The sequence below is a fragment of the Phacochoerus africanus genome, chromosome 3 (genome assembly GCF_016906955.1).
Source record: "Phacochoerus africanus isolate WHEZ1 chromosome 3, ROS_Pafr_v1, whole genome shotgun sequence".
Classification (NCBI taxonomy): domain Eukaryota; kingdom Metazoa; phylum Chordata; class Mammalia; order Artiodactyla; family Suidae; genus Phacochoerus; species Phacochoerus africanus.
In genome coordinates, this window is record NC_062546.1 from 152,668,902 (window position 1) to 152,692,903 (window position 24,002).

Sequence of the window (24,002 nt, forward strand, 5' to 3'; positions counted from 1 at the left end):
CTTCACTTGGAATGACATGACTGCATTTTGGATAAAGTTAGGACTAACTTAAAAGTATTTCTGTCATGTGATGAAGGATGATGGAAAACATGCTAAAATGATATATTTTAAATTGCACTCAAACATTTTTTAAATGTTGAAATATTCCTTACTGCTACTGTCACAGCTTGACGTAGCCCCCTTGGCAATGTTATTAGTATGGCTAATTGTTCCCGTCCATTAGATTACTCACATTTTTCTGGAGCAGCTTGCTAAATGAGGTCAGCTTTCTGGAACCCCTAAATCACAAATGAGAAGGAGATTAAAGGAACAAGCTTGGGATGGGAGGTAGTCATCCAATGTGGTGGCATCCAAATCAGAGGAAGAACAATGGAGTTACTAATGACAGTAATCAGAGTACCACAGTAGAGCCAGGGCCCAAGTGCCAAAACATTATTCCCTAGAAATTATTCCTGTCAGTCAATATATCCAGAGGAAGAAGAAAGACAAACTTTTTTAGTGGCCTTCACAGTGGACAGAATCATCTCTAAGTTTTCCCAGTAAGTTCTATTTATAAAATAGCAGAATAGTACTTCAAAGGGGCTAAGGAAACAATTACACTTTCCTAAAAAGTATTATAGTACAAACAGTATGTTCTTGAGTGTAAGTAATACATTACTTTTTTTTCTTGGAAAATTATTGTAGTCATCACGTGTAGAACAATGATAAAATGCTACTTTTTAGATTCTTTAAATTAATTAAATCATTTCTTCCTGGTATATTCTATAGGAATATAGGGAGAGTACTGATTTGCAACAGAGAACACTTTAGTTCAGGAAAAGGTACAGATAACAAAGCACCAAGACAACGATAAAGTTTTTCTAATATATTTTTAAACATGTAAACAAACTAAGCTAGGATACTTGTACCTTGCTTGTTAATAATTAACTAAATTCACCTTTTAAAAATCCCTATCTTTAAAAAAAATTGAAGAAAACACATAACATAATCATTTAAAGGAATGGAAAACAAAACAAGACGAAACACAAAAATACAACTGTTTGTCTCTCCACAACCCCTCCCCCACCCCAGCCTCATATTCCAAGTAATGAAGTATCAGTTTGGTCGTTTCATTATCTACAAAGAGCTGGTGACTCCCTAAGCAAGATAAATAGACTAGAGAGTTTGCATTAACTTTTTTATTTTATTCTACAAACAGAATTTAGTGTTTTGTTTTGTTTTAACTCAGCAAATAAAGTAACTATTCGGCTTAGGAATTAAATATACTTAAAAACATCACTTTAAGAAGAAATGCAACAACTGCTCAGATTTTCAATACTATTTTATTGCAACTGGATGGGTGTTTTCTAAATTGTGCATTACACCATAATATACAGGATTACAAACAAGATTACAGTACAGGTCGATTTCAGTGGTACCAGTATCACATTTCAAACAGCACTTATTCTGGACTGCATTTTACATGCAATAGCTATTGTTCTAATTATGAATTAAATGGTTTGACTTTACTTAAGCTACTGTACTAATTGACTACAATAGGTATAAACCCCAACATTAACAACCTGATCAGATTTAGGCTCAGATTCATTACATGAATATATGACAAACCACCCATTGTGTGACTATGTATAAAATCATGCATTTATATTTTCTGGAAACATCAATAGCTTCAGACTTTCTGTAAAACCATGGAATGCAAAGAAGTAAAAGACTAAAAAGAAACAGTGCAAATTGTATGTGATAGTCAAGCAGCTTTTGATTTAAAGAAGGGTATGTTGGCATTTGTTTATAATATGTATATACAAGCTTGTGCAAGTAATGTATTTAATTGATATGTTTTGATAGGGACTACATCTCTTGTTTTTATTCTTCTTAATAATTATGGGTCTGGTTATCATTTTAAGGAAAGGGAAACACTTTAAAGTGAAATGAATTGCTCAAATTGTGCAATTGTTTTAACAATTAGGGAGGAAAGAAGTGCTAAGGCAACACAATAACTTTCTAAGCACTTTTCTGCTGGTTTAAATTAGTTAAATTATTTTGTATAAATTAGATATAATTCTACTTTTCTGATATGTATAAAAATTGATGAAGCTGCATGGTTTTAAAATAGGAAATCCACATTATAAAAAGTCATTAAAAATTCTGTACAAAATCACAACAAAATAATTCAGCATGGGAAAGGTAACAAGTAGTAAAATGCTGGTTGAAAAATATATATTTATATATATTTTAATTGGCCCATTACTAGTTTAAAAATTGCATAGATCCTAATTATTGCTTGTGATTTTGTTATCCCGATCAAATAATTAATATGCTCTTAATACAGCTACACCAAATTTGTGGTGCTTTTTTTTTTTTAACTTTACTGTATTATTATTTTTTTTAAAATAGAAGAGCTATAGAAAATAATACATAAGGTGAACAGGAACTTTGATCCCCTGTTTCTTTCAAAGGCAGTAACGACAATAAATACATATATCACTTGAAGCTTGGAGTATTTGCACTTTGCAGCAGTAGTACCTAAAGGGCTGCCTTTTGTAAACACGACAGTCACTGTAAGCACAGTGGGTTCATTTCCCAGGGATGGTGAAACTGACGTGCCTCTAATCGTGAAAGATGGCATTAAGCTGGGCACTCATGACTCGCTCATGATGTGAATGGCTATCGAACGACATAATGTTGTCTATAGGGATCTCACAGCGAGGGGCAGCGGCGCCCGAGAAGATTGATCCGTGGCTCTGGGCCCCTGCCAGGGTCGCTGCAGGATAGTGCATGGTAAAGGCATAATTTTTCTCAAACTCGGCGGACGGTTCGTGTTTGAAAGAGAAGTTGCCGTTGATGCTGAGCGGCGGGCTGAGGGGTCCATCGAAGGAAGGGCTGGTGCAATCAGTCAGGGGGCTCTCAAAAAAGGGCTCTAACGCTGCGCTGTAGGCGTGTGGCGGTGGCTTTACGTGGAAGACATGGGAGCTGTCCATGGTGCCGTAGGGCGGGCTGGGCAGCCCGGGCGACTGGTAAGAGTAGGGGTGCACAGGGAAAGAAGCGCTGGCCGTGGGCAGGTGCGGAGGCATGTCCTGGTTCTGCTCAGGCAGAAAAGTCCGAGGATTGAGCTGCAGGCAGCCCGCAACCAGGTTGGTGGTGGGCTGGGATAAGCCCTTGCAGAGAGTCTGTACAAAGGAGACCAGGTCGGGGCTTTTGCCTGAACGCAAGATCTCCGACAGAGCCCAGATATAGTTTTTGGCTAAGCGCAGTGTCTCGATTTTGGACAGCTTCTGTGTCTTGGAGTAGCAGGGCACCACCTTGCGCAGGTTGTCCAGCGCCGCATTCAGCCCATGCATGCGGTTCCGCTCCCGGGCGTTGGCCTTCATTCGTCTCAGCTTAAAACGCTCCAGGCGCGCCTTGGTCATCTTCTTCTTTTTGGGGCCACGTCTTTTAGGCTTTTGATCATCATCCTCCTCTTCCTCTTCCTCCTCCTCTTCCAAGTCCTCGTCTTCCTCCTCCTCCTCTCCCCCGTTCCTTAGTGAGTCCTCTTCCGCATTCATGGCTTCAAGGTCGTCCTCCTTTTTGTCTGTCTCGTGCTCCTCGTCCTGAGAACTGAGACACTCGTCTGTCCAGCTTGGAGGACCCTGGGGCTGAGGCTCTCCCATCAGCCCACTCTCGCTGTATGATTTGGTCATGTTTAGGTCTCCTACATTCAACAGGAGAGAGAGGAAAACAGAAAAGGAGAAAAAGGCTACATTCAAAAATTCCATATGCCTTCAGCTTTCACTAACTAGCCCTGCAGAAATGTGTGTAAAAAGAATTACCAACTCATTTCAAAATGGATTGCACCTGAGGAAAAGTTAAGTGCAATATTTTATAATGGCTTGTGTGTGCCCCGCTGGAACAGAGGAGACAGGATTGGTCTGGGAGCAGGGGAGAGAGTGAATATGTGTCATACGTACACTCCTGTGTGTATGTTTCTTTGCAATTAAAAAATTCTACGTGTGTTTATGATGATTACCTGGTAGGATAATGTGTGTGAAAATGAGTGTATGTTTTGGTGACTTCATATTTATCTGCATGAGTTCAAAGTCACTCACAACTCCAAAAAAAATGATGAGCCTGAAAATTGCAATTCCGTTCGCATCTCTGTCCTGGCTTCCCAGTACTCAGCGATTAAAGTTGAAGAGCCATTACGTAATTTGCTAACGCCGGCGGTGATTTTTAAGAAGATTATACTGACTAGAGATTGAAAAGCAAATGCATAGCAGAGGAGAAGTAGTTTCCACCAAATTATTTCACCATCAACGAAACATTTAGTAACAAAAGTGGGTTGGGGTCTTCGACCCCGCTCTCGCCTTTCTTTTCTCGCCTCCCACCCGGCTGGCCCTCTACTGAATTTCCACCCTGTACAATAAGCGCTTGCTTCAGGGCCAGGGCTGGGGCACCGCACAGAGCGCTCTTCCACGCGCTGGGGATCAGGTGCGGAAGGCTCCTCTCTAATAAACAGCCCATTGAAAGGACCGCCCGCTCTTTATTGGGGCTTTTCAAAGTTCGCCTCGAAACCTCCCTTTAAAAGATTGAGTAATTATAATGGTCAGCGATTGGTAATGGCGAAGTTGCCGCTTCTAATAAGAAAAATAAAAAGCCTTTAGTGAGAACTGAATTTCTGGCTCCTGCAGTGGCTGCTGGGGACTTTGCCGACCCTGGAGCAGTAACAGGTAGTAAGAGTGGGTCCCTCTCCCCTTCTCCACATTTTTCTTCCTCTCAACTAAACTACCTGTCAACCCGCTTTATTTTCTAGGGTATGTATATTCAAAGTATCAATGCTACTTTCCTTCAGTGAAAAAAATAACTTGGCACTCCCGGTGCGCATGAAATACATGTAGACAAAATAAATCTTGGTAACATGGGCTTTTTCTTTTCCGTAGTGAAAGAAGTGAAAAAGTGAGGAAGTCATTTGCTTTCAGAACTTCGAAGTCACCACCAGCAAATAATTATAGAGTTAGTGCGCACTACATTTTTAAAAAATCCAAAGATGCTCCTATACTTTCGCCCTCAAAACACACATAGAAAAAAAGGTAAAACATTTTTTTTTTAACTAAAAAGCTGGCAGTGAATATTTGAGAAATGTGAGTCAAATTGTGCGCGTATGTGTCTGCAATTGTGGAAAGGAATGCATGTCTCAATACCCACACATGCGCTCACAAACACACAGAATATGTAGATATACATCTTCAAATGCTGCTTTTATTCTCAGCAAAAATGAAAGGATTGTAATTACCTGTAGTTGTTAGTAGGTCCTGAGCAGTGATGGTCTCATAACCCTCGGGCCCCGGGACGCGGTGCTTCTGCGTGGGGCGAATTCCTCGTGTCCCGGCCTCACGGGCGCTCAGGTTATATAGGCGAGGTGGTGATGCTGAACGCGGGCGGGGCTGGGAGCGGAGCGGCGAGCAGGTTCTTGCGCCCTGCGCCTGCGCACGCGTCCAGGCCTTGCGCTCCCTTCCGACAGTCTCCTTTCCCCCGCCCCCCGCCCCTCGCCCCTGCCACCTCCGCCTCTCTCTTCTCCCACCCTCCTCAGACTCCAGCTCCGTTCTCCCCCACCCCTACCCCACCCCTACCCCACCCCATCTTCCTCCCCGGCATGCGCCATATGGTCCTCCCAGTCCAGCCAAGAGCCGGGAACCACGTGACCTGCCCATTTGTATGCCGAGGAGCGCTCCATTCCGGCCCCTTTGTGGCCAGAAGAAAGTGGCCCATCTGTCGCCAGTTAGAGACTCCGCGGACCTGTTTTTACCCGCAGGAGAGATTAACCCTTTCGGGCGGCAGAAGGGAGAAGGGGCGCGGGGGAAAGGAGGCGGTGGGGGGGGGGAGGAGTTTGAGAGAAAGGAGCGGGAAAGCTAAAGCTGGCTGGGTTTAGATCAGAGTTAGTGGCCTGTGCTGAGGAGCTAAGTAGGGCAGAGGTGAAAGAGGCAGAAGCGGGGAGACTCCTTTGGATTCTTCTCCCAGGCACTAGCTTCCTGCTCACTCCCTTCCTTCATTGTGTCCACCTCTTGGTTTCTCCCCTTTGGTAGATGCTTTGCTCATTGGCGCAAAGGGGTAGCTTCTCCCATTTTCCATCGGCCCCTTAAGCAAACCTGAACGCCATATAAAAAAGGCTTCGTCTGCGAATGCAGTTGTGAGACTAGTCCTCTAACTTCCTTAGCTGGATCGCCCCACCCAGACCAAACAGTATAGAAAATTTTGTACCTACCTATTTTACCATACATGCAACCCCATGCGTCCAGACCCTCAGCTACCCTTGTTCCTGGAGATCCCTCATTATGTCTCTGTCACTCTCTCCTGTGAGCCTTATCCTCAGAACGCTCTAGTCCTTGGCCTCATTGGTTCCTGGAGCTCTCATGCTTGAAAGCTGGAGATTCTCTGACGCGGATTCTGTCCTATCAACCAAGGCCATTGGATTGATGTAAAATATGCCCTCACCCAGATGCTCCTGATTCCCTGCCACAGGCTGCCTCACTCCCCATCCCCACTCTTGGGCCTGTAAATAGGAACTTGGTTGAGACAAGATTTCTCAAAGGGAAGTGCAAAGGGCCTGTGGTAAAAGGGTCTTTTTCATTTCTGAAGAAGCCATATTTGTGTTTAAATAGCAGTTCTTTTTTACTCGTTACCAACAAGGCATGCTCTAGAAGATACAATTTTTTTAAATAGTTAACTCTATCCCTTCTTTGTCCACTCTTTCTCCACCAGATTCGCTTCTAATCCTCCATTAATTAACCCTTTATCCCCCTCCCACACCCGTGTCCCCTTACAATGAATGTGTTGAACTTAAATTGCTTATTTAAGAGCAGTTGTTCTAAAAGCCCCTTGAGTTTGAAAACCGTGTCAGGGTTGAGCTGTTGGAGCTGAGTGCATCTGGGAACAGAAGTGGGGACGCTATGGGGAGGGGAAGAGGGTCCTAACGCAGCCTTCCTGGTCCAGCGGTAAATCTTAAAGAAAAATAACGGGGGGTGTGACACCTGACCCGTTGCTCAAAGCATGGCATCAATCATGTTGAGTTTCCAGAGCTAGAACTCAAGAGTTTTGATTTCTGTGTTCACTCTTCAGTGTACGAAGATCGCAGAGAATGATCAAAGAACTCACCTAGGAGCCTAGTATCAGTATTTAAGTACGGTCTGTATCTTAAGTGATGGGCATCAGAGTAATAGCCTGAAGAGATCAGTCCATAACTCGGAGTTCCAAGGACACATGGAAGGGTTGGACCAGGAGCTACCACTCTCCCAGAAGCTGCCCCGACGGCCTATCCCGCTGTGCCAACAGAGATGTGGAGCTTGTGCTCTGGTTCTCATTTCTCCGTCTTAGGGGGCGTTCAGAAGAGGTCTTGGGGGCAGGATGGAAGAGAGACCCAGTTGCCTCAAAGGTCTGGGGGTGACCTAGGGGATTTCCCTCTCCCAGGAAGCGGAAACGTTACCAGTTTGAGACACCCCGTGGAATACAGATTTTTGGTAGAGCCAGATGTTCTGGGGTAAGGAAGGGAAGGAAACTCGGGTATTTCGTCAGCCGAGACTCTAATGGGCAAAGTTCAGGAATCAGGAGACTCGGTCCCTCCTTCTCCTCCCGATAAATTCACCTCTAATCCCACTGTCCAACGTTGGCCCAGACTTGGGGATTTGTACAAAGAAAAGGGCACTCTGGGTTCCAGAGACCTGGGCGAAATTCGTCTCACGGTGGCTCAGCAGTCGGTGCTGACCCGCCTGTGCGTGGGGAATGTCTACTTCCAGCGCTGGCATCGCTGCTGAAACTGCCCACGGGACCCCTGGGAGGTTGCAGCCGGGTAGTCAGTAGTCACACATGGAAGGGAAGAGTGTCCAGATTGGGACTGGGGTGGGATGTTTTTGTTGGGAGGGGAAGGGGGCGAGAAATTGGGGCCAGATGACGGCAGCCGCAACACTGGGAGAGGATGGATTGCTGCTGAAGCGGGGCTCAGACGGAGAATTGTCGCTGCGGCCCCGCCCTGCCCCCTTATGTTCTTTTCCCTTTGGACTTTGTTTCGACGGTTGCACACTTTCCCCCCTCCCAATTACCTAAATACCCTCCCTCTTCCTCTGCCCCTTCTACCCGTCGGCGGTACACCCTTTTCAGCTTCGGTCCCCACTGGGCGCTGCGGGCTGCTGAGCGGCACGCGAACCGCACGCGCGGGCAACAAAAGCCGCTTTCATGACTCACTGCCCTCGAGCAATGCCCCAAATCTGTCGCCCCCGGGTCCCCGCTCTGAGCGCACGGCGCGGGCCGGGCGGTCCCGGCCGTTACAGCGGCTGCCAGGGCGCCGGCGGGAAGTGGGGGTGGGAGGAGGCAAGCGGCCAGGGGTGGGGAGAAGGGAGTGTGGCCAGGGCGGGGAGAACGGGATCCGGGGAGAGGCGTGTGACAATGCGCGTGGGGGGGGGGGACGAGGGATGGAGGCGTGAGGCCCGGACTTAGGGGGTGGGAAGCGTGTAGCGGGCGGAGGGTGGTGCGACGCATTCACAGGGCTAAGATAAAGAGCTGGGGCCGGGCCGGCGTCCCCGGCGGTGACCTGTTTCTCTGGGAAACAGATGCTCCCTCTTGGCAAAGGGAGGTTTACGTTCAATGAAAGAATTAAGTATGGCCAGGGCGGCCCCACCGACCTCGAGCGGTGCCCGCGTCCTCTTCCCCACTTCTCCCAGGAGATGAGTGTCCCGGCCTGGGCATGTTGGAGGGGCGGAAGATGCGGGGGGAGGGACTGAGGGGCGAGCCAAACCGCAGGACACTGGATCCGCAGGCGGGCTGAGAGCTGTAGATTCCTCATAGGCCCCGTAGAGCCCTTGGGAAGTCAGAGGGGGATGTTGTGGGTCTGCCCAGATCTCGGGCTTAGCGCAGGGTTTGCACCTTCGCCTCCTGGGAGACCACTGGGCGCCCGGATCCTGGCCAGGGGCTGAAGCTGCCCGGGCTCGACAGGCAGGCGGCGGGGGAGAGCCAAGAGCAAGAGAGAAGCTATTAAAATGCTTCGCCGTCGCCCCGAGCACAAAACCCGTCCTCCCCAAATCTCCTGGGCTTGCGGCATAATCTTAATTAAGATAATTGATTCATATTGCACCTGCGAGAACGGAAAAAAAAATAATTCCAACCCTCAACCCCACAAATTGCTTAGAGCTATTGGATGGAACACGACGTGGCTGTGATTTGAGGAGTGATTTAGTACCGGGCTTCCCCAACTCGGCCTGCCTGGACTCTTTTATTTATTATTTACATCCTCTTAGTCCTTCCAGGGCCTGAGTGGCTCCCGTCATGGCGCCTACAGATCTTGAGGGACTTCATCTTTGATTCCCAGTCTGCTCAGGGGCTTTCCTTAAACTATCATCCCACACTCAAATTAAAAACGTAAAATCAACTCAGCTCCGAGGACTGGCAGGCATGGGTCACTGACATGATTTCCCAAGGCCTCTTGCATCAGATGTGTGTGATTGTGTGAGTGTGTGTGAATTTGAGTGTGAGTATACAAGTGTATGAGAAATTGTGTGAATGTGCAAATCAGTGTATATATAGCAGGTGTGATAGTATGTGAATATACGTGATTTGTGTCAATTGAGTGTGAATGTGTAATTTATGTAGGTGTGTGGGGTTGTGAGTGTACACAGGTGTGTGTTCGTGGGCTCTCTTGCTTTCAGGTGAGGAGCGTAAACAGAGGGCTCACACCTGTTTCTGTGGGCAGAGAAATAGCATGAGGTCTAAAGCGGACCCGCAGCCCCAGCAGTAATTTGCAAACGCCCAATATTTATCAACCTTTGCCTTAACAGAAAGCAACAAAGCCACAAAAATCCCCAATAGCTTGTTTAGCTGCAAGTGTGGAAAACAGAAATACACCGACGGCGCCTGAGTTTCTCCTGAACAATGGCTACTGCAGAGGGTTGGAGGAAGAGATGAGGCAAGTTTCCAAAAGCGAGAGAGAAGCCGAGCAGGTTTAGAGCCCAGGGCAGCTTACAGGACAAAAGGCTTCCTCAAAGTATCAGCACCGTGGACAACTCCCATTTCTTTGGCCCTGGAATTTGCAGTATTAAGGTTCAGCAAAACGATTCCAGTGGAGTTCATTTTTTCCTGTTCGCTTTCTTTCGAAAAAGCGCTGACACCACATCCCGAACTTTTCATCGAAGAGCCCTGTTAATCTGCATTTAATTAGCCACCTTCTTTTCGGAATAAGTTTCCTGGAAAGCTAGATAGCTAGGTTTAGGAGTAAGGGGAAGCTTTAATTGTAGTTTGAACTAGCGAGTCTGAAACAAATCTATAGAATAACTTTCAGGAAGATAGTCATTGTTCTAATATTTGCCACAGCATCAAAACCAAAAGGAACTCTTATTGGTTCTCCACAGAAATAATAACATATCTAAAAATAATTTTGCTTTTGTTTTATGGAGCATACATTTTATTGGTAATATAAATATTTTACCATTACCATCGTCCTAGCAACCCTCCTGTTATTTCATATTAAAAACTATTTCTATTAAATTAATGGGGAAATAATCCAACCAAAATTAAATGGCACTATTTGCTTAGATTTGGTGAGCCATACAATTACTTAAATTACACCAGATTGAGAATATTTCATCTAAATACACATGATATCCAAAAATCCTGGAAAAATTCCTGTAGAGATGTAACTCTGAGAAGATCAAGCACCTTTGGTAATTTAAACATCATATTAATATATACCATATGCCTCCCTCAGTTATTGATGTAATTTTTAAATATTATTATTAGCAATCGGAATCCTTACTGAATATTATTTGGATTTTGCTGAAATGGAAAATATAATTATTTTTGATTCAAGAATATACCATAGAGGATTACTTCTTAAAAATAAAATGTTTCCTTTCCTCTTTAACAAATACATTTTCACAGGAATTAAATATTGATAATTTGACCTTTTATGTCTTTAACTAATCAAAGGGGGAAAATTCCAAATGTAGATCTCAGAGTTTGGCCCTGGTGGGTCTTTCCGCTTGAGCAGGCACTGAGATTAAAGGAGTTGAACTTCCTCTTTCACTGCTCTCTCCTTGCACTAATTGCTTATGCAAAAAATGCAGATTTGTATTAATTAGTAACTCCACTGATTAGTTCTGTGGTATTTTCACATAATAAATCATGCTGCAGACATGAATTTTGGCACATCACCCAGTAGAGGCTCAGGCTGCAATACGGATTTCATATTAAAATAAAATCTCTAACTAAATCTACCTTTCTGATGCAGGTACCATGAGCAACCGCCTGCTGGGAGCACCTGTCATGGGAAATTACTTTTACTCAGTGACAAGCCACTTTGGGGGCCTAAACAGGTCAATCTGATTATGAGGTTAGGCTCTAATAATAAATAAACAAATAAATAAACACATAAACACATACCTAAATGACACACACATGCCTAAGCTCTAGACATTTTGCAGACAATGATGTATAATAGCGGATCTACTTGTAATGGAACCAGATTTTGAAAACGACTTCCCGGATTATGGATAAACACCTCACTCTGTTTTCCTCCTGTGAGATCTTTGCTCCTTTGTGAGACAGTCTGATAGTGTGAGACTTTCATCACTCATCCTCATTGACTTATCTTCTCCCTAGTCAGACAAGCTAGATATGGATGAAAAAGAGGGACCACTAAAGCATTATGAGCAGGGCATGAATGCCAAGAGCCATCTCAAAGGGAATTGGCCACCCCTGTGATCATAGCATATGGTGAGAAGCTGTGAGGTCAGGCACCCACAGTTGCCTGATGTGAGACAAATTCTCCACTCCCTATTGGTAAGTATATGAGCTTCTACACAGCTTCTTTTGTTTTTCTTGAAAACCATTTAATTCGATGAGGCAGATTACAGCCAATATTGCTGAGACTATAAATTAGACCCAGGTGTCTTATGTGCTTCAGACCAAACCTCTACATGCCCTTGTTTTCTTGCCACCAGTGACACATTTCCAAGACCCCTCTTGTGTTCTCAGTACTCTTATATTTTCTGGTCCATGTCCACTGTTGAAAAATATCTATAAGTTCATGCTTCTTAAGCAGTTAAGGGAGAGGAAGAAATGCTTAATCTAATGCCCCTACCTGGAATGCTTGCAAATTTACAGGGCGCAAAGAAAAAGGAAGGAGTCCTTAATCATGACATTCAGAGATGAATAAAGGCTAAGGGAGATGTATCTTGGATGACGGCTGGGGCACCATGCTCTGCCACAGTTGTGCTTGCAGGTTTCAGTCTTTCTGCCTACTTTTAAGACCAGTCCTGAGGTAGCAGGACACAAGGATGGGGGTGAGGAGGGTGCAGCCTCTAGGGAGGCTTTCTCTAACCATCATTTACTGAAACTTTTGTATGCTTTGTCGGTGAAAGGAAAAGTTCTGCATTTTGTGGTCTTTTTATCTATTTACCTTATATGTGAATAACTTTTTTTTTAAGGAACTAAAAAGCCAGGAGAGCAGATATAATTTAAAGCTGCCCTCTATTAAGTCAAATATGCCTTTTTTTCTCCTTTGAATTTACTCCTGAATCCCACTTCATATGGCTTGACATGGACAAGATTGATCATCACTCATGGGAAAATAATCCTATATTTTCTGTGTTGGTCCACAATACTGGGGTGTCGAGGCTATGTAGAGAGCTAAAGCTGGGCATTAGCAAAGATTCCAAAGTTGCTTTAGTTTATTATTGGAGAGTTTGTCTCATTCCCTTCTTTTCAGAAATTGCTTGCTTCACTGAGTAATAAATACATCGATCAAACCTACATTGAGGACCATTATTGCCAGGCACTATGCTGCTAGGTATCTGTGTATAGAGGTATGGGGATAATAGAAACAGACATTAGCCTCTGCTTTCTCTAAATTTTCTACCTAGTGATAATAGAAACAGACATTAGCCTCTGCTTTCTCTAAATTCTAATAAGATTCACTCACAAGTGAGTGTGCAGCCATCTGACTTAAGTGCAGGAAAGGAAAATAAAACCCACCAATCTATAAATGCTGGGGACAAAGGAACCTGGCAAAGACTGAGGTGGAGGGCTCCAGAGGAAGTGGAGTTTGAAGGTAATGAAAAGGGTGTTACCCAGTGAAGGAGGCTGGCCTAGGGGAAAGTCCTCCAGGCAATGAAGAGGATGTATAAACGCCTGAAGGCAAGAGGAGTGTGGAAAGCTTCAAAATCTAAAAAACATCCAATGTAACACTAAGAGAAGAGGGATAATGGTAAGAGGAAAGGCAGCAAAAAGGAAGACAGAAGCCAGAACCTGCTTCCCAGTGAAGTGCTTTGCGCTGCTGGGAGGAGTCTGAACAAGACTTAAGATCTGGGTTTTTAGAAGATTGTTTTAACCGTATAGAAATATGATTGTAGAAGGGATGAGTTGGGTAAAGGAAGGCTGTTGTGGTTTTCCTAACAAGACAAGATGGTACTTGGACTAGGCTTGTTGAGGAGATGAACAAAGTTAAAGAATATATTTCAAGATATTTAGGTACAATATTGTAAATCAACTCTACTTTAATAAATATTTAGATAAATTGGAACTATACTTGTTTCACACAAATTACCCAGTGGCCATCAAAAAGATGTGATTTGGCACAGCCTTGGATGAATGTTATTGATTTCCTCAAGAGTAACATACTGAATTTAATTTAAATCAACAAGGACCAGTTAACCCATACATAACTACAATCTAAAAGTATTGCATAATTTGCAAAGCAGGTACTAAATCAACCCTAGTACATAGTTATTGAGCACTTAGGACATTCCAGGTGACTGAGTCAACAACTATGATAATTCTCACTTGATAGATGAGGAAAATTAGGCTTCTGTGGGTCAGGTAATATGCCCAATGTCACCTAGCTAATTTGCGGCAAAACTGAGATTCAGATTCAGTCTGCTTGACTCCAAAGCTTATACTTTTTAGCTGCTACATTGTACCAGGAAAAGGATATGACCAAGATTTATTTATAAATTATGTTTTATAAAATCACACTTTCTCTTTTAAAGAAATAGTTTTGGCGCTCTTGGTCCCTGAGACCTTGAGTCCCCGGCTCTTGGTCCCTGAGACTTTGAGTCCCCTGGTTCCCACCTTTACTTAAGATAAATGTCTCTGTGTCTTGTTTTATGTTAACTATTTTTCCTTAAGTTCCACAGCACCCGTTCTTCAACCTCATCCTGCTGAGCTGGCCCCAGCAAGTGGCACCCAATGTGGGGCAGGCTCACAAACAGGCAGGCACGAGGAACGAAGGATCGCGACTACAGCGGAAATTTTATTCACTGGAAGTGCTGTGGAGCCCTGAGGAGAAGAGAGGAATTTTGTGTGGCCACGCTAAAGAAATCCTGCAGATAAGTTCCCTCTCTCAGGTATTTACGGGGTAAAATGGGAAACTATAATCCTTACATTTGTTTGTTTGGACAACTCCTTAAAAAGGGGGTTGCAAAAACAAGTGAAAGTAAGCTTTTGAAACTTTTTCAGACTATTGAGAAACATTGTGATTGGCTTTTTACATCAGAAACATTATATTTAAAGATATGGGAAACGATAGGAATGGAACTTAGGATATTGCATGATGAGGGCATTCAAATTCCTGTGTCCATTTGGAGTACTTGGAACTTAATTAAATCAATTTTAGAACTTCCAGAGACCACAGAGGACTTAGAGGAAGAAGGGGAGTTTACACCTTTGTTGGAAGAATCTAAATATGCAGTCTCTGAACAAAATTATCATAGAGAATATTTGGCTCCTGAGCCTTCGGCTCCAATTGTTGATTCTGATATTCCTCCTATTAGGAGTAAGGTGACAAGGACTTGTCAAGCCTCTACTTCCAGGGTTGTAAAGAAAGTGAGCACTATCCCTGAACACCACCTATCATCCATTCAACAGGGAATTTTACAGGCTCAAAGGGAAGGCGATTTGGATGCCATACACTTAGCCTTTCCAGTAACTGTCAGGGAGACAGTGGCTCCAGGCATTGATCCCGCCAATCCTGATGGAGTTTATGAGTTCATTCATGAGCCCTTTCCTTTTAAAATTCTTAAAGAATTAAAACAGGCCGTTCAAAACTATGGTGTTAATTCTCCCTTTACAAAAGGAATCGTGCAGGGAGTAGCTGAAGGAAATCATATGATTCCTGCTGACTGGCATAGCTTAACCCGTGCTGTGCTATCACCTAGTGAATATTTACAATTTAAGTCTTGGTGGCAAGATCATGCCCAAATTACTGCTAATCATAATCAGGTTTGAAATCTTCCAATTACAATGGAACAATTGTTAGGGATTGGTCCTTGGAGTAATCTTCAAGATCAATTAAGAATGAATGACTTGGCTATTGAACAGATTAGACAATGTTGCTTAATGGCATGGGATAAAATTGAATCTATGGGTCAAATAAATATTTCTTTTCAAAAGATCCTACAAGGCCCTAAGGAACCTTATACTGAATTTCTAGCTCATTTACAAGAGGCATTAAAATGACAAGTTACTAACTCTGAGGTGTCTGATACTATTTTTCAATTGTTAGCATATGAAAACACAAACACTGATTGCAAAAAGGCCATAGGATTTTTAAAAGGAAAAGCTAACATAGCCGAATATATTAAAGCCTGTCAGGGAGTGGGGATGGAGTCCTTTAAGGCCTCAATGCTAGCCCAAGCAATGGCTAATTTAAAAGTTAAAGACAAATTTTCAGGAAAATGTTTTAATTGTTTTAAGACAGGACACATTAAAAAACAATGTCGCGCTCTTCCACGAGCCCGACCTTTCTTTCACGGAGCTTCAGCACCTTCTAGTAACAAGAATAAACAGTCCAGACTATGTCCAAGATGTAATAAAGGAAATCATTGGGCTAACCAGTGCTGGTCCATCTTTCATAAAGATGGAACCCCCTTGTTGGGAAACTACCCTCGGGGCAAGCTTCCAGCCCCGTCAACCAAGGAAGCATTCCCCATTCAGAACAAGAGCCAGACTCCCTGGGACTACGCTCTGCACCAGCGTTCAACATCACAGTAGATCTCCCTAGTTTACAGGATTTAATTCTCCTTCCTAGTGAAACTCCTACTTCTATTACAACCAAGTTGGAAAATCCATTACCATCAGATACAATAGGATTGATAATAGGAAGGGCAGAGCTAACAGAACAAGGAGTTCGAGTTCATACCAGGATATTGGATAATAACGGGGATGATAAAGTACAAGTGATGGTTTCCACTGCGATTCCTTGAAAAATTAAAAAAGGGGATTGGATTGCTCAGATCTTAATTTTACCTAGAGTCCAGAAGAAAAAAGACAGGAATAATTTTAGACAGAAGAGATTCAATACCACAGGAGGCGCAGGAGTGTTTTTGTCAGAAAAGGTCCTAGAGGAACGACCCACTTGTCAAGTTATCATAAATGGGAAGTCTTTTAGAGGATTGATTGATACTGGTGCTGATGTTTCAATCATTAGGCATTTACATTGGCCAGACACCTGGCCTCTTCAGCCAGCTGATATTGAAGTCACTGGGTTAGGAAAAGCAGAGGGTCTCAAAAAGAGTGCCCAATGGCTTAATTGTGAAGGACCAGATGGGCAGCCAGCTCGATTGAAACCTTATGTTGCTCAACTCCCTATCAATCTATGGGGAAGAGATTTATTACAACAGTGGCATGCAGAAATTTACTTACTGCCAGTAGATCAATATAGTCATCAAAGCCAAAAAATGTTGCAGAAACAGGGTTACATTCCCGGATTGGGATTAGGAAGACATCATCAAGGGAGAGTGGAACCTATTGAATCTGAGATTAAAATGGACAAATCTGGTTTGGGATATCGGCCTTTTCATTAGCGGCCACTGCTTGTGAAAATAATTATGTTTCCCCTGAACCTATTCGACTAAAATGGACTACAGAAAAACCAGTTTGGGTTGAGCAGTGGCCTCTTTCTTCAGAAAAATTAAAGGTTTTAAGTGATCTTGTCCAAGAACAATTAGAGAAGGGCCATATAGAAGAATCAAACCATATCATGAGCAAGCTTGTGAAGCATCCCTCGACTCCAGACTGCAGAAGGAGGATGATAAGGGTTCATCTTCCCACTTGAGGTCAAATCAAACATCTAACCTGAGAAGCTGAAACCTAGCTCTCCATCGCAGTGAGTATTCTCACAACTGGCATAGAAATCATTTTATTACTTGTATAGTACAGAGATTAAAAGCCTCATGAGTAAAACCCATTAAAAACTATTGAAGGTTTAACAAGAGAGTCCATCAGCTTTCTTAGCAAGACTCAGAAGGCATTGAGAAAACATACAAAGGAACCCAGAAACAATGGAGGGCCAAATAATTCTTAAGGATAAATTCATAGCTCAGTCGGTGCCAGATATATGGAGAAAGCTCCAAAAATTGGCTTTTGGCCCTGATCAGGATCTGGAGCACCTCCTCAGAGTATGTTGTAATCAGGGCCAGGAAGAATGAAAGGAGAACAAGAAGAGAGACTGAGGAAAGGCTGAGGCTCTAGTTATGGTGCTACAGGGAGTCAACCTGGGAGTTTCCAAGGTGAGAGGACTAGGGCAGTGACCTATGCCTGGAGTTTGTTTTCTCTGAGGAAAAGAGGGACCCTTAAATGGGAATGCCCCAAGACTTAGATCACTGGAAGAGGGGCCGCCCCTGAAGACGAAGGTCTCTGTGGTTGACCCCTCAGGCCCAGGATCAAGACTGATGGAACATTTCCATAATGGCTCCTGTCCTTATCACCACTCAGCCCTGGGTGACTCTAAATGTAGGAATACAGAGCCACTTTTCAGTCCTCCTCTCCAATCCTGGGCCCCTCCCTCATGAATCTGCCACATTTATATTTCTGGCAAGCCGGTTACAAAATTCTTTACACAACCTTTGAGTTGTGACTGGGAATCCATTTTCTTTTCTCAATACCTTTCTGATTGTTTCAGAGTCCAACTCCTCTTTTAGAAATTCTTAAAATATGGAATGTAACTACATACACATTGTTACAGTTGTCAACATTAGGTATAATATCTTATCCTACCTAGGTTTAACAGAAGTCAAATGAGACACTGAAGCATCAGTTACTAAACAGAAACTAAAGGTCTTTAGAATGATGAAACAGTATGATCAGTGCCACCCTGAGATGGCCTCTATAAGAAAAACTTGTTTTTAGAAATTATAAAGGTCAGTCCGTGGTTGCTTTAGAAAAGTAGGATGAGTTGTGTTTTCAATATAGAAGGAATGAGGAATGGAATTGCATCTTATTAAGGCAAAAGAAAGATGGTCTGTCTTCAGCTGATTGCTCTGCTTGGAAAATAAGGGACAGACTAATATGGATACAGAAAAATATATAAGGTGTGTGGCAAGTGGACATTGAGAAGAGAATTTTGAACATGGTGGGGACTGTTTAGGATATATTTGAGTAAGTTAACCTTGAAGGTGATGCCATAAATCATACTGTTCAAAAGGACATAAGGTAGCTTTCCATTGCATGCTGACCAAGGCATACAAATGTTTCATAACCAGCCAGAGAAATCAGAAGAATCATATGAGTTACCTGTGCTATTATAAAATCTAAATGTTGTATTCCTGATTGTTCACAGAATGTGTCTAATTCCCTGCTAGATCTTCATCAGTAGATTCATGAGCTGTCAATCCAGCTCCAGCTTTTGGAGCTGCCCTGTGGAACCAGCTGACCTCCTCCTCCTGGTAAAAATATTTCTTTGAGGTATCCAAAGCAATGTATCAAAGCCCACTTGACCATTCCATGAGTGGAGACCTAACTGCTTTCCCTAACGATGCCCCTTTTCAGCAGGAAGAAGTTAGAGCGGTCGTTGCCCCTTTTCCCACAGTTAGAGTCTCCAACTCAAGGGGGGGAATTAAGGCAGATTTTTAACTCAGGTAGTCAGTGTAGGGATATGGGCTTTCATACATTCTTTGTGGCTATTTATTAACATTTGTAAACTGAGGGTCGCATAGCAAGCCCAACTGCTATAAAGGTTGCGGGTATTGCCCCATGGATCCATCACATCAGAGTGAAGAAGGCTGCATCCACTGCTGACATGGACACTGGGGAGGCTGTACAGCACCTCGAGAATCTCTTCATGGTCAAGTTCCATAGACTCCCTTTGCCATCATCAGAGTGCTAAACTCTGCTCTGGCCACCCCTGGAAGCTGGTCAGTCTAGGCAAAGCAGAGGAGTTCCACGTGAGACTTAACTTGAACTCTGAGACTTAACTTGGACTGTGTTCTGTCTAAGCAAATAATTCAAGAAGAAATGAAAAAAGTTGCAAGACCTATTTTTGTCTTCCCACAAAAACAAAAAGGGGGAGATGTTGCAAGACATGTTTCCTTGAAAACTCCATCTTGCCCTTCTTTACTTTAGCCCATCTTCTTGTCTTACTTTATCCCATCTTCCTGCTTTGAAAAACAGTCACATTGCTGGTAAATGACTTAAGCTTAAGAACAAAGACCTAAAGGCATAAGTGACTTAAGCTTAAGAACTGTTATGTGCCTAGAGGTCAGAGTAAGAGCTTAACCCTTTACCACCTAAGTGGCTTTTTAAATAGTAAAAGAACTTATATAATAGTAAACAAACCCTGTATCCTCCACCCATAGCCACTCCTCACTTGATCTCATCTAAAGAGCACAATAAAAGTAGTGTGGTTTCTTGAGGCAGGGCACTCTTGGTCCCTGAAACTTTGAGTCCCCTGGTTCCCACCTTTACTTAAAAAAAAAAAAATAGTTTTAAGCTCAATGTTTAGTTGTTCAATTAATCAAAAAATAACATTAATACAACTGTAATAAAAATTGTTAAGTCTTTCTGGAAATAGATATGGGAGAATGGTAACTAATAATTTAGTAAGTTAAATCCATCTGAGTTTTGCAGTAAACTAATTTTATTGATGAGAAACAATCAGGTTGGAGGAAATTATGCAGATAAATTATTCTACATCATAGAAAAACCTGTCTCATAAAAAGCTTGCTATTCAAGAATTACACAAAAATGTGTTCAAATTGTTTTGGTTCTGGATATTTATGGTTTAAAATAAGCAATCCTTATTTAGCATGGCTCTTTGTTAGCCTTTGAAAAAGAAGTGAAGATTTTTGTTTTCATTCGGAAAAATTGTCATATTTAATTATAACTCATGCTTATTCCTGAGCAAATTCATTGCCTGAACACATTTAAAGGGGCGTACTTTCATATGGAGATGGGGAGTATCTCCCATGTGACTCACATCCTATGGAGACGGGGAGAAGGCCAAAAAAAAGGCTGGCATCTCATTAATGTAATGAAGTTATTGCTGATCTTTTATGGTAAGATTCCAATTGTCAACAACACATGCATTTTAATTGGGTAATAAACAAGCAGAGGCATCAAATGCATCATTTTTGTTGTTTTTGTTTGTATTATCTTGGTTTTGGGCTCACCCTGTGGCATTGTAGAAGTTCCCAGGGCCAGAGATCAAACCTGAGCCACAGCAGTGACAACAGGAATCTTTAACCACTAGGCCCCCAGGGAACTTCCTCTAATGCACAATTGAAAAGCAGAAAAATAAAGTTTACTTTTCCTTCTCTGAAGAAATCATTGTCAGTTTTATGGAAACCATGTTGAAAAGTTGTCTATTTCAGCACACTAGATGTGGTCTTCAGGGACATATCATGCATTGAATGGCAGGATTTTTTAGTTCTACATTCTCCATCCACTAGCTTCCTCATACACATATGTATATGTCTCATCTTGTAATCTTTTTCCTGATCTGGTCAGCAAAGCCTTGCCTTCCTTCAATTCATGTATAAGTTTTCTAGCTATTCTTGCATGTTTGAATAAACCATCAGTTTACAAAAAGTTTTAGCTAATTACAAAGGCTATGGGAACGTATTGGTTTTTTTACATTCATAACTGAACTGATAAGTAATCTTATTTCTCTTTTCAATATTGTACAATTCTTTCATTGACAATAACCAGATATGTTGCATAAATATTTTTCTATCTGTAGATTATAAACCTATGTTTATAAATATTTTAAATGAGTTTTAACAATTGGATTTTGATAGCTGTGACTGATTTGGTTTCTTATTGCTTATTATATGAGTATCTACAAGCTATTGTGTATAACCAAACATCAATATTAGTACAGAGAGTACTAGAAGCTACTGATTTTGAAGAAATGAGATCTGAGCTGATGTACCAGGGGCCATGATAAAAGAGAGTCCTGAAAACTCCAGCCCAGATCATCATAAGTATTCAATGCTTGTTGCTTTCCAATAAATTTTGGGGTGCTTTGCCATGCAGCAATAGCTAAATGATAAATGTGCTATGAAAAAAAATTTTTCCAGGTAGCTTAGGGATTTGGATGTTGTGATTAACCAAAACTTATCTGTTCAAGTGAGCTATCAATATCCTATACTTAAAACTGTTTCAAGAATTTTAAAACTGTACTTATACCTCCTAGTAATCATTAAACCAGTATTTATGTGTTGGAAATTATGCTCAATAATATAGAAAAGTTCTATAATTTAATCATCAAATAGCTCTATGAATATATATATTTTTTCATTATTACTGGCATTCAATAGATGAGGAAATGGAAATAGTAGCAACTTGTTCAAAGTTACACATCTAGAAAGAGGTGGAGTCTTTTATTTTATTAAAATTTCTTTATTATCAAACTATCAAGAATGAAGAATAGTAAATATTTGGGGAGAACTCGTGGCCTATCATTTTCCGGGTCTATTTTCCTTTCAGCAAGATAACCCTCTCAGTTCTACACTCTTTGAGCCTGTCACACACAATCGTAAGGAATTCATGCTGTACTTCCTACCTGCAGCACATACCATGGATTGTTTCACTCAGCATCCAACTCGTTCCCTTCTTGTGAGCTTTTCTAGAGTGAAAAGCCTGGAGAGCTACTATAAAGGAATACATTAAAAATATTTTCTGTAGGCCCTAGATGTGGTACATGTTTTTCTGATCAAATACATTAGGCTTTTATTTTTATTTTATTTTATTTTATTTTATTTTTTGCTTTTTAGGGCTGCATGTGTAGCATGTGGGAGTTCACAGGCAATGGGTCAAATTGGAGCTGCAGCTGCCAGCCTATGCCACAGCCACAGAAACACCAGATCCGAGTCATGTCTGTGACCAACACCACAGTTTACAGCAATGCCAATACTTAATCCACTGAGCAGGGCCAGGGATCGAACTCACATCCTCATGTAATCAGATTCGCTACCACTGAGCCAAAACAGGAACTCCATGCATTTATTTAGAACCAAGTTACACGGGGCAGTCAGAAATCAAGGGATCTACTCAGCTGGTATGAATTCTGGAGCCGATATGGAAGCCAGCAGATGCAGTTGCAGCTTTCTGATTTATCATTTAGAAAGGTAATGGTTTTCTTAATAGCCCACTTCTATGACATAGCTTTGGATATCACACCTGGAATCTCAGTCTAGAGTTCATTTCTTCAGGCCTCCTAGCATTTTTGTTAATTGTCTACACCCATCATGAAATCTATTCATACAGATTCTAGAAGAGTTGAATATACTGCCTATAATTAAGAACTCTTTCCTATTTGGTAATTAGTACTAGAAGGGTTTATAGGCAGCAGAACATGAAGAACATAATTTTCCTTTTACATGATTGGGTTCAAGCTATTAAACCCATGGCACCCAGCAATGAATTAATTGATTATAAGCCTGCACCTGTGGTCACCAGGAATGAAGTGCCACACTGAGTGGCTGCTGTAATGGACCATTATGGGAGCACAGGAACGTAAGGGATGTGGAGGTGCGCTGTCTTCCATGAACTACACTAAATTCAAGAATGACTTACTCAAGACACCATCAAGAAGTTAAGGAATGACTGATATCCCTAAAATAAACCCCAGTCATTTATATCTACAGAACTTATATAGGCAGCAATCAAACACAGGTTGCTACATTACAAGGTAGTAGAGTTGTGCTCAAAATGTGGTCTCTGCATCAGCAACTGGCTACTTGGAAAAGGAAATTCTTGGGTCTCATTCTAGAACTATGAAAACTCAAAATCTGGGAGTGGGGCCCAGAAATCTATGGCTTAAGAAGAACCTCCATGTGATTCTGATGCATGCCAACTTTTTTTTTTTTTTTTTTGTATTTTAGGGCAGTATATGGAGGTTCCCAGGCTAGGGGTTGAATCAGAGCTGTAGACACTGGCCTACATCATAGCCACAGCAACACCAGATCTGAACCATATGTGCAATACACCACAGCTCATGGCAATGCCAGATCCTTAACCCACTGAGTGAGGCCAGGGATCGAACCTGCGTCCTCATGGACACTAGCCAAATTTGTTTCCACTGAGCCATGATGGGAACTCTGCATGCAAAATTTTGAAAACCATTATAGTTTCCCAATACTCCTCTGCAACCACCTGCAGATCTCTTTTGTAAAGGAGCAAAAACAGAATTACAATGGCAGCATTTGAGCGAATTTCACTGGCTCCAAGTACTTGAAATACTCAAACTACACTGAATTACTCCTTGTCTAAATTATATTCAACATATGGCGCCTCCTCATACCATATCCAGTGAGGCTGGTGTGGGTTTGCTTGAAGTGCTCAACTTGCAAGAAAATGGAAATTCTCTTTGTGCACCACACCCCCCTCTTGTTACTGCCTCCAGCTATTACTGGTGTCCGAGCCTAGCAGGGCTTAGGTGAGACAAGAGCAATGCTAGGCTCAGGAGAAAGCTAGTAAATAACTGCAAGGTTTTGCTCATTATTTCCCTAAAAGAGGGATAAATGCATCAAAATACATTCTGAATGTGCTAGTCTAGGTAGAATAGACTATTACTTTAGATCGACCTGGATTTATGGATACTGTTATAAGCATTAGTAATTCTGAATTCAAATTGCTGCTGAATCCCCTAATTCTCATGTTTTGTTCAAGGTTGACTAAAATATACATTCAAAAATGATCTACAGGAGTTTCCATCATGGCTCAGTGGTTAACGAATCCGACTAGGAACCATGAGGTTTCAAATTTGATCCCTG

At 42.2% G+C, this 24,002-nt stretch overlaps 1 protein-coding gene across 1 annotated transcript; it reads right to left on the reverse strand.

The window, feature by feature from the left end:
* Positions 1-1,303: 1,303 nt before the first annotated feature.
* Positions 1,304-3,682, reverse strand: NEUROD1 (neuronal differentiation 1). Its single transcript, XM_047770458.1, has one exon. It carries the CDS (start codon positions 3,675-3,677, stop codon positions 2,607-2,609), a length of 1,071 nt encoding a protein of 356 aa, XP_047626414.1. The 5' UTR covers positions 3,678-3,682; the 3' UTR covers positions 1,304-2,606.
* Between the last annotated feature and the right edge of the window lie 20,320 nt (positions 3,683-24,002).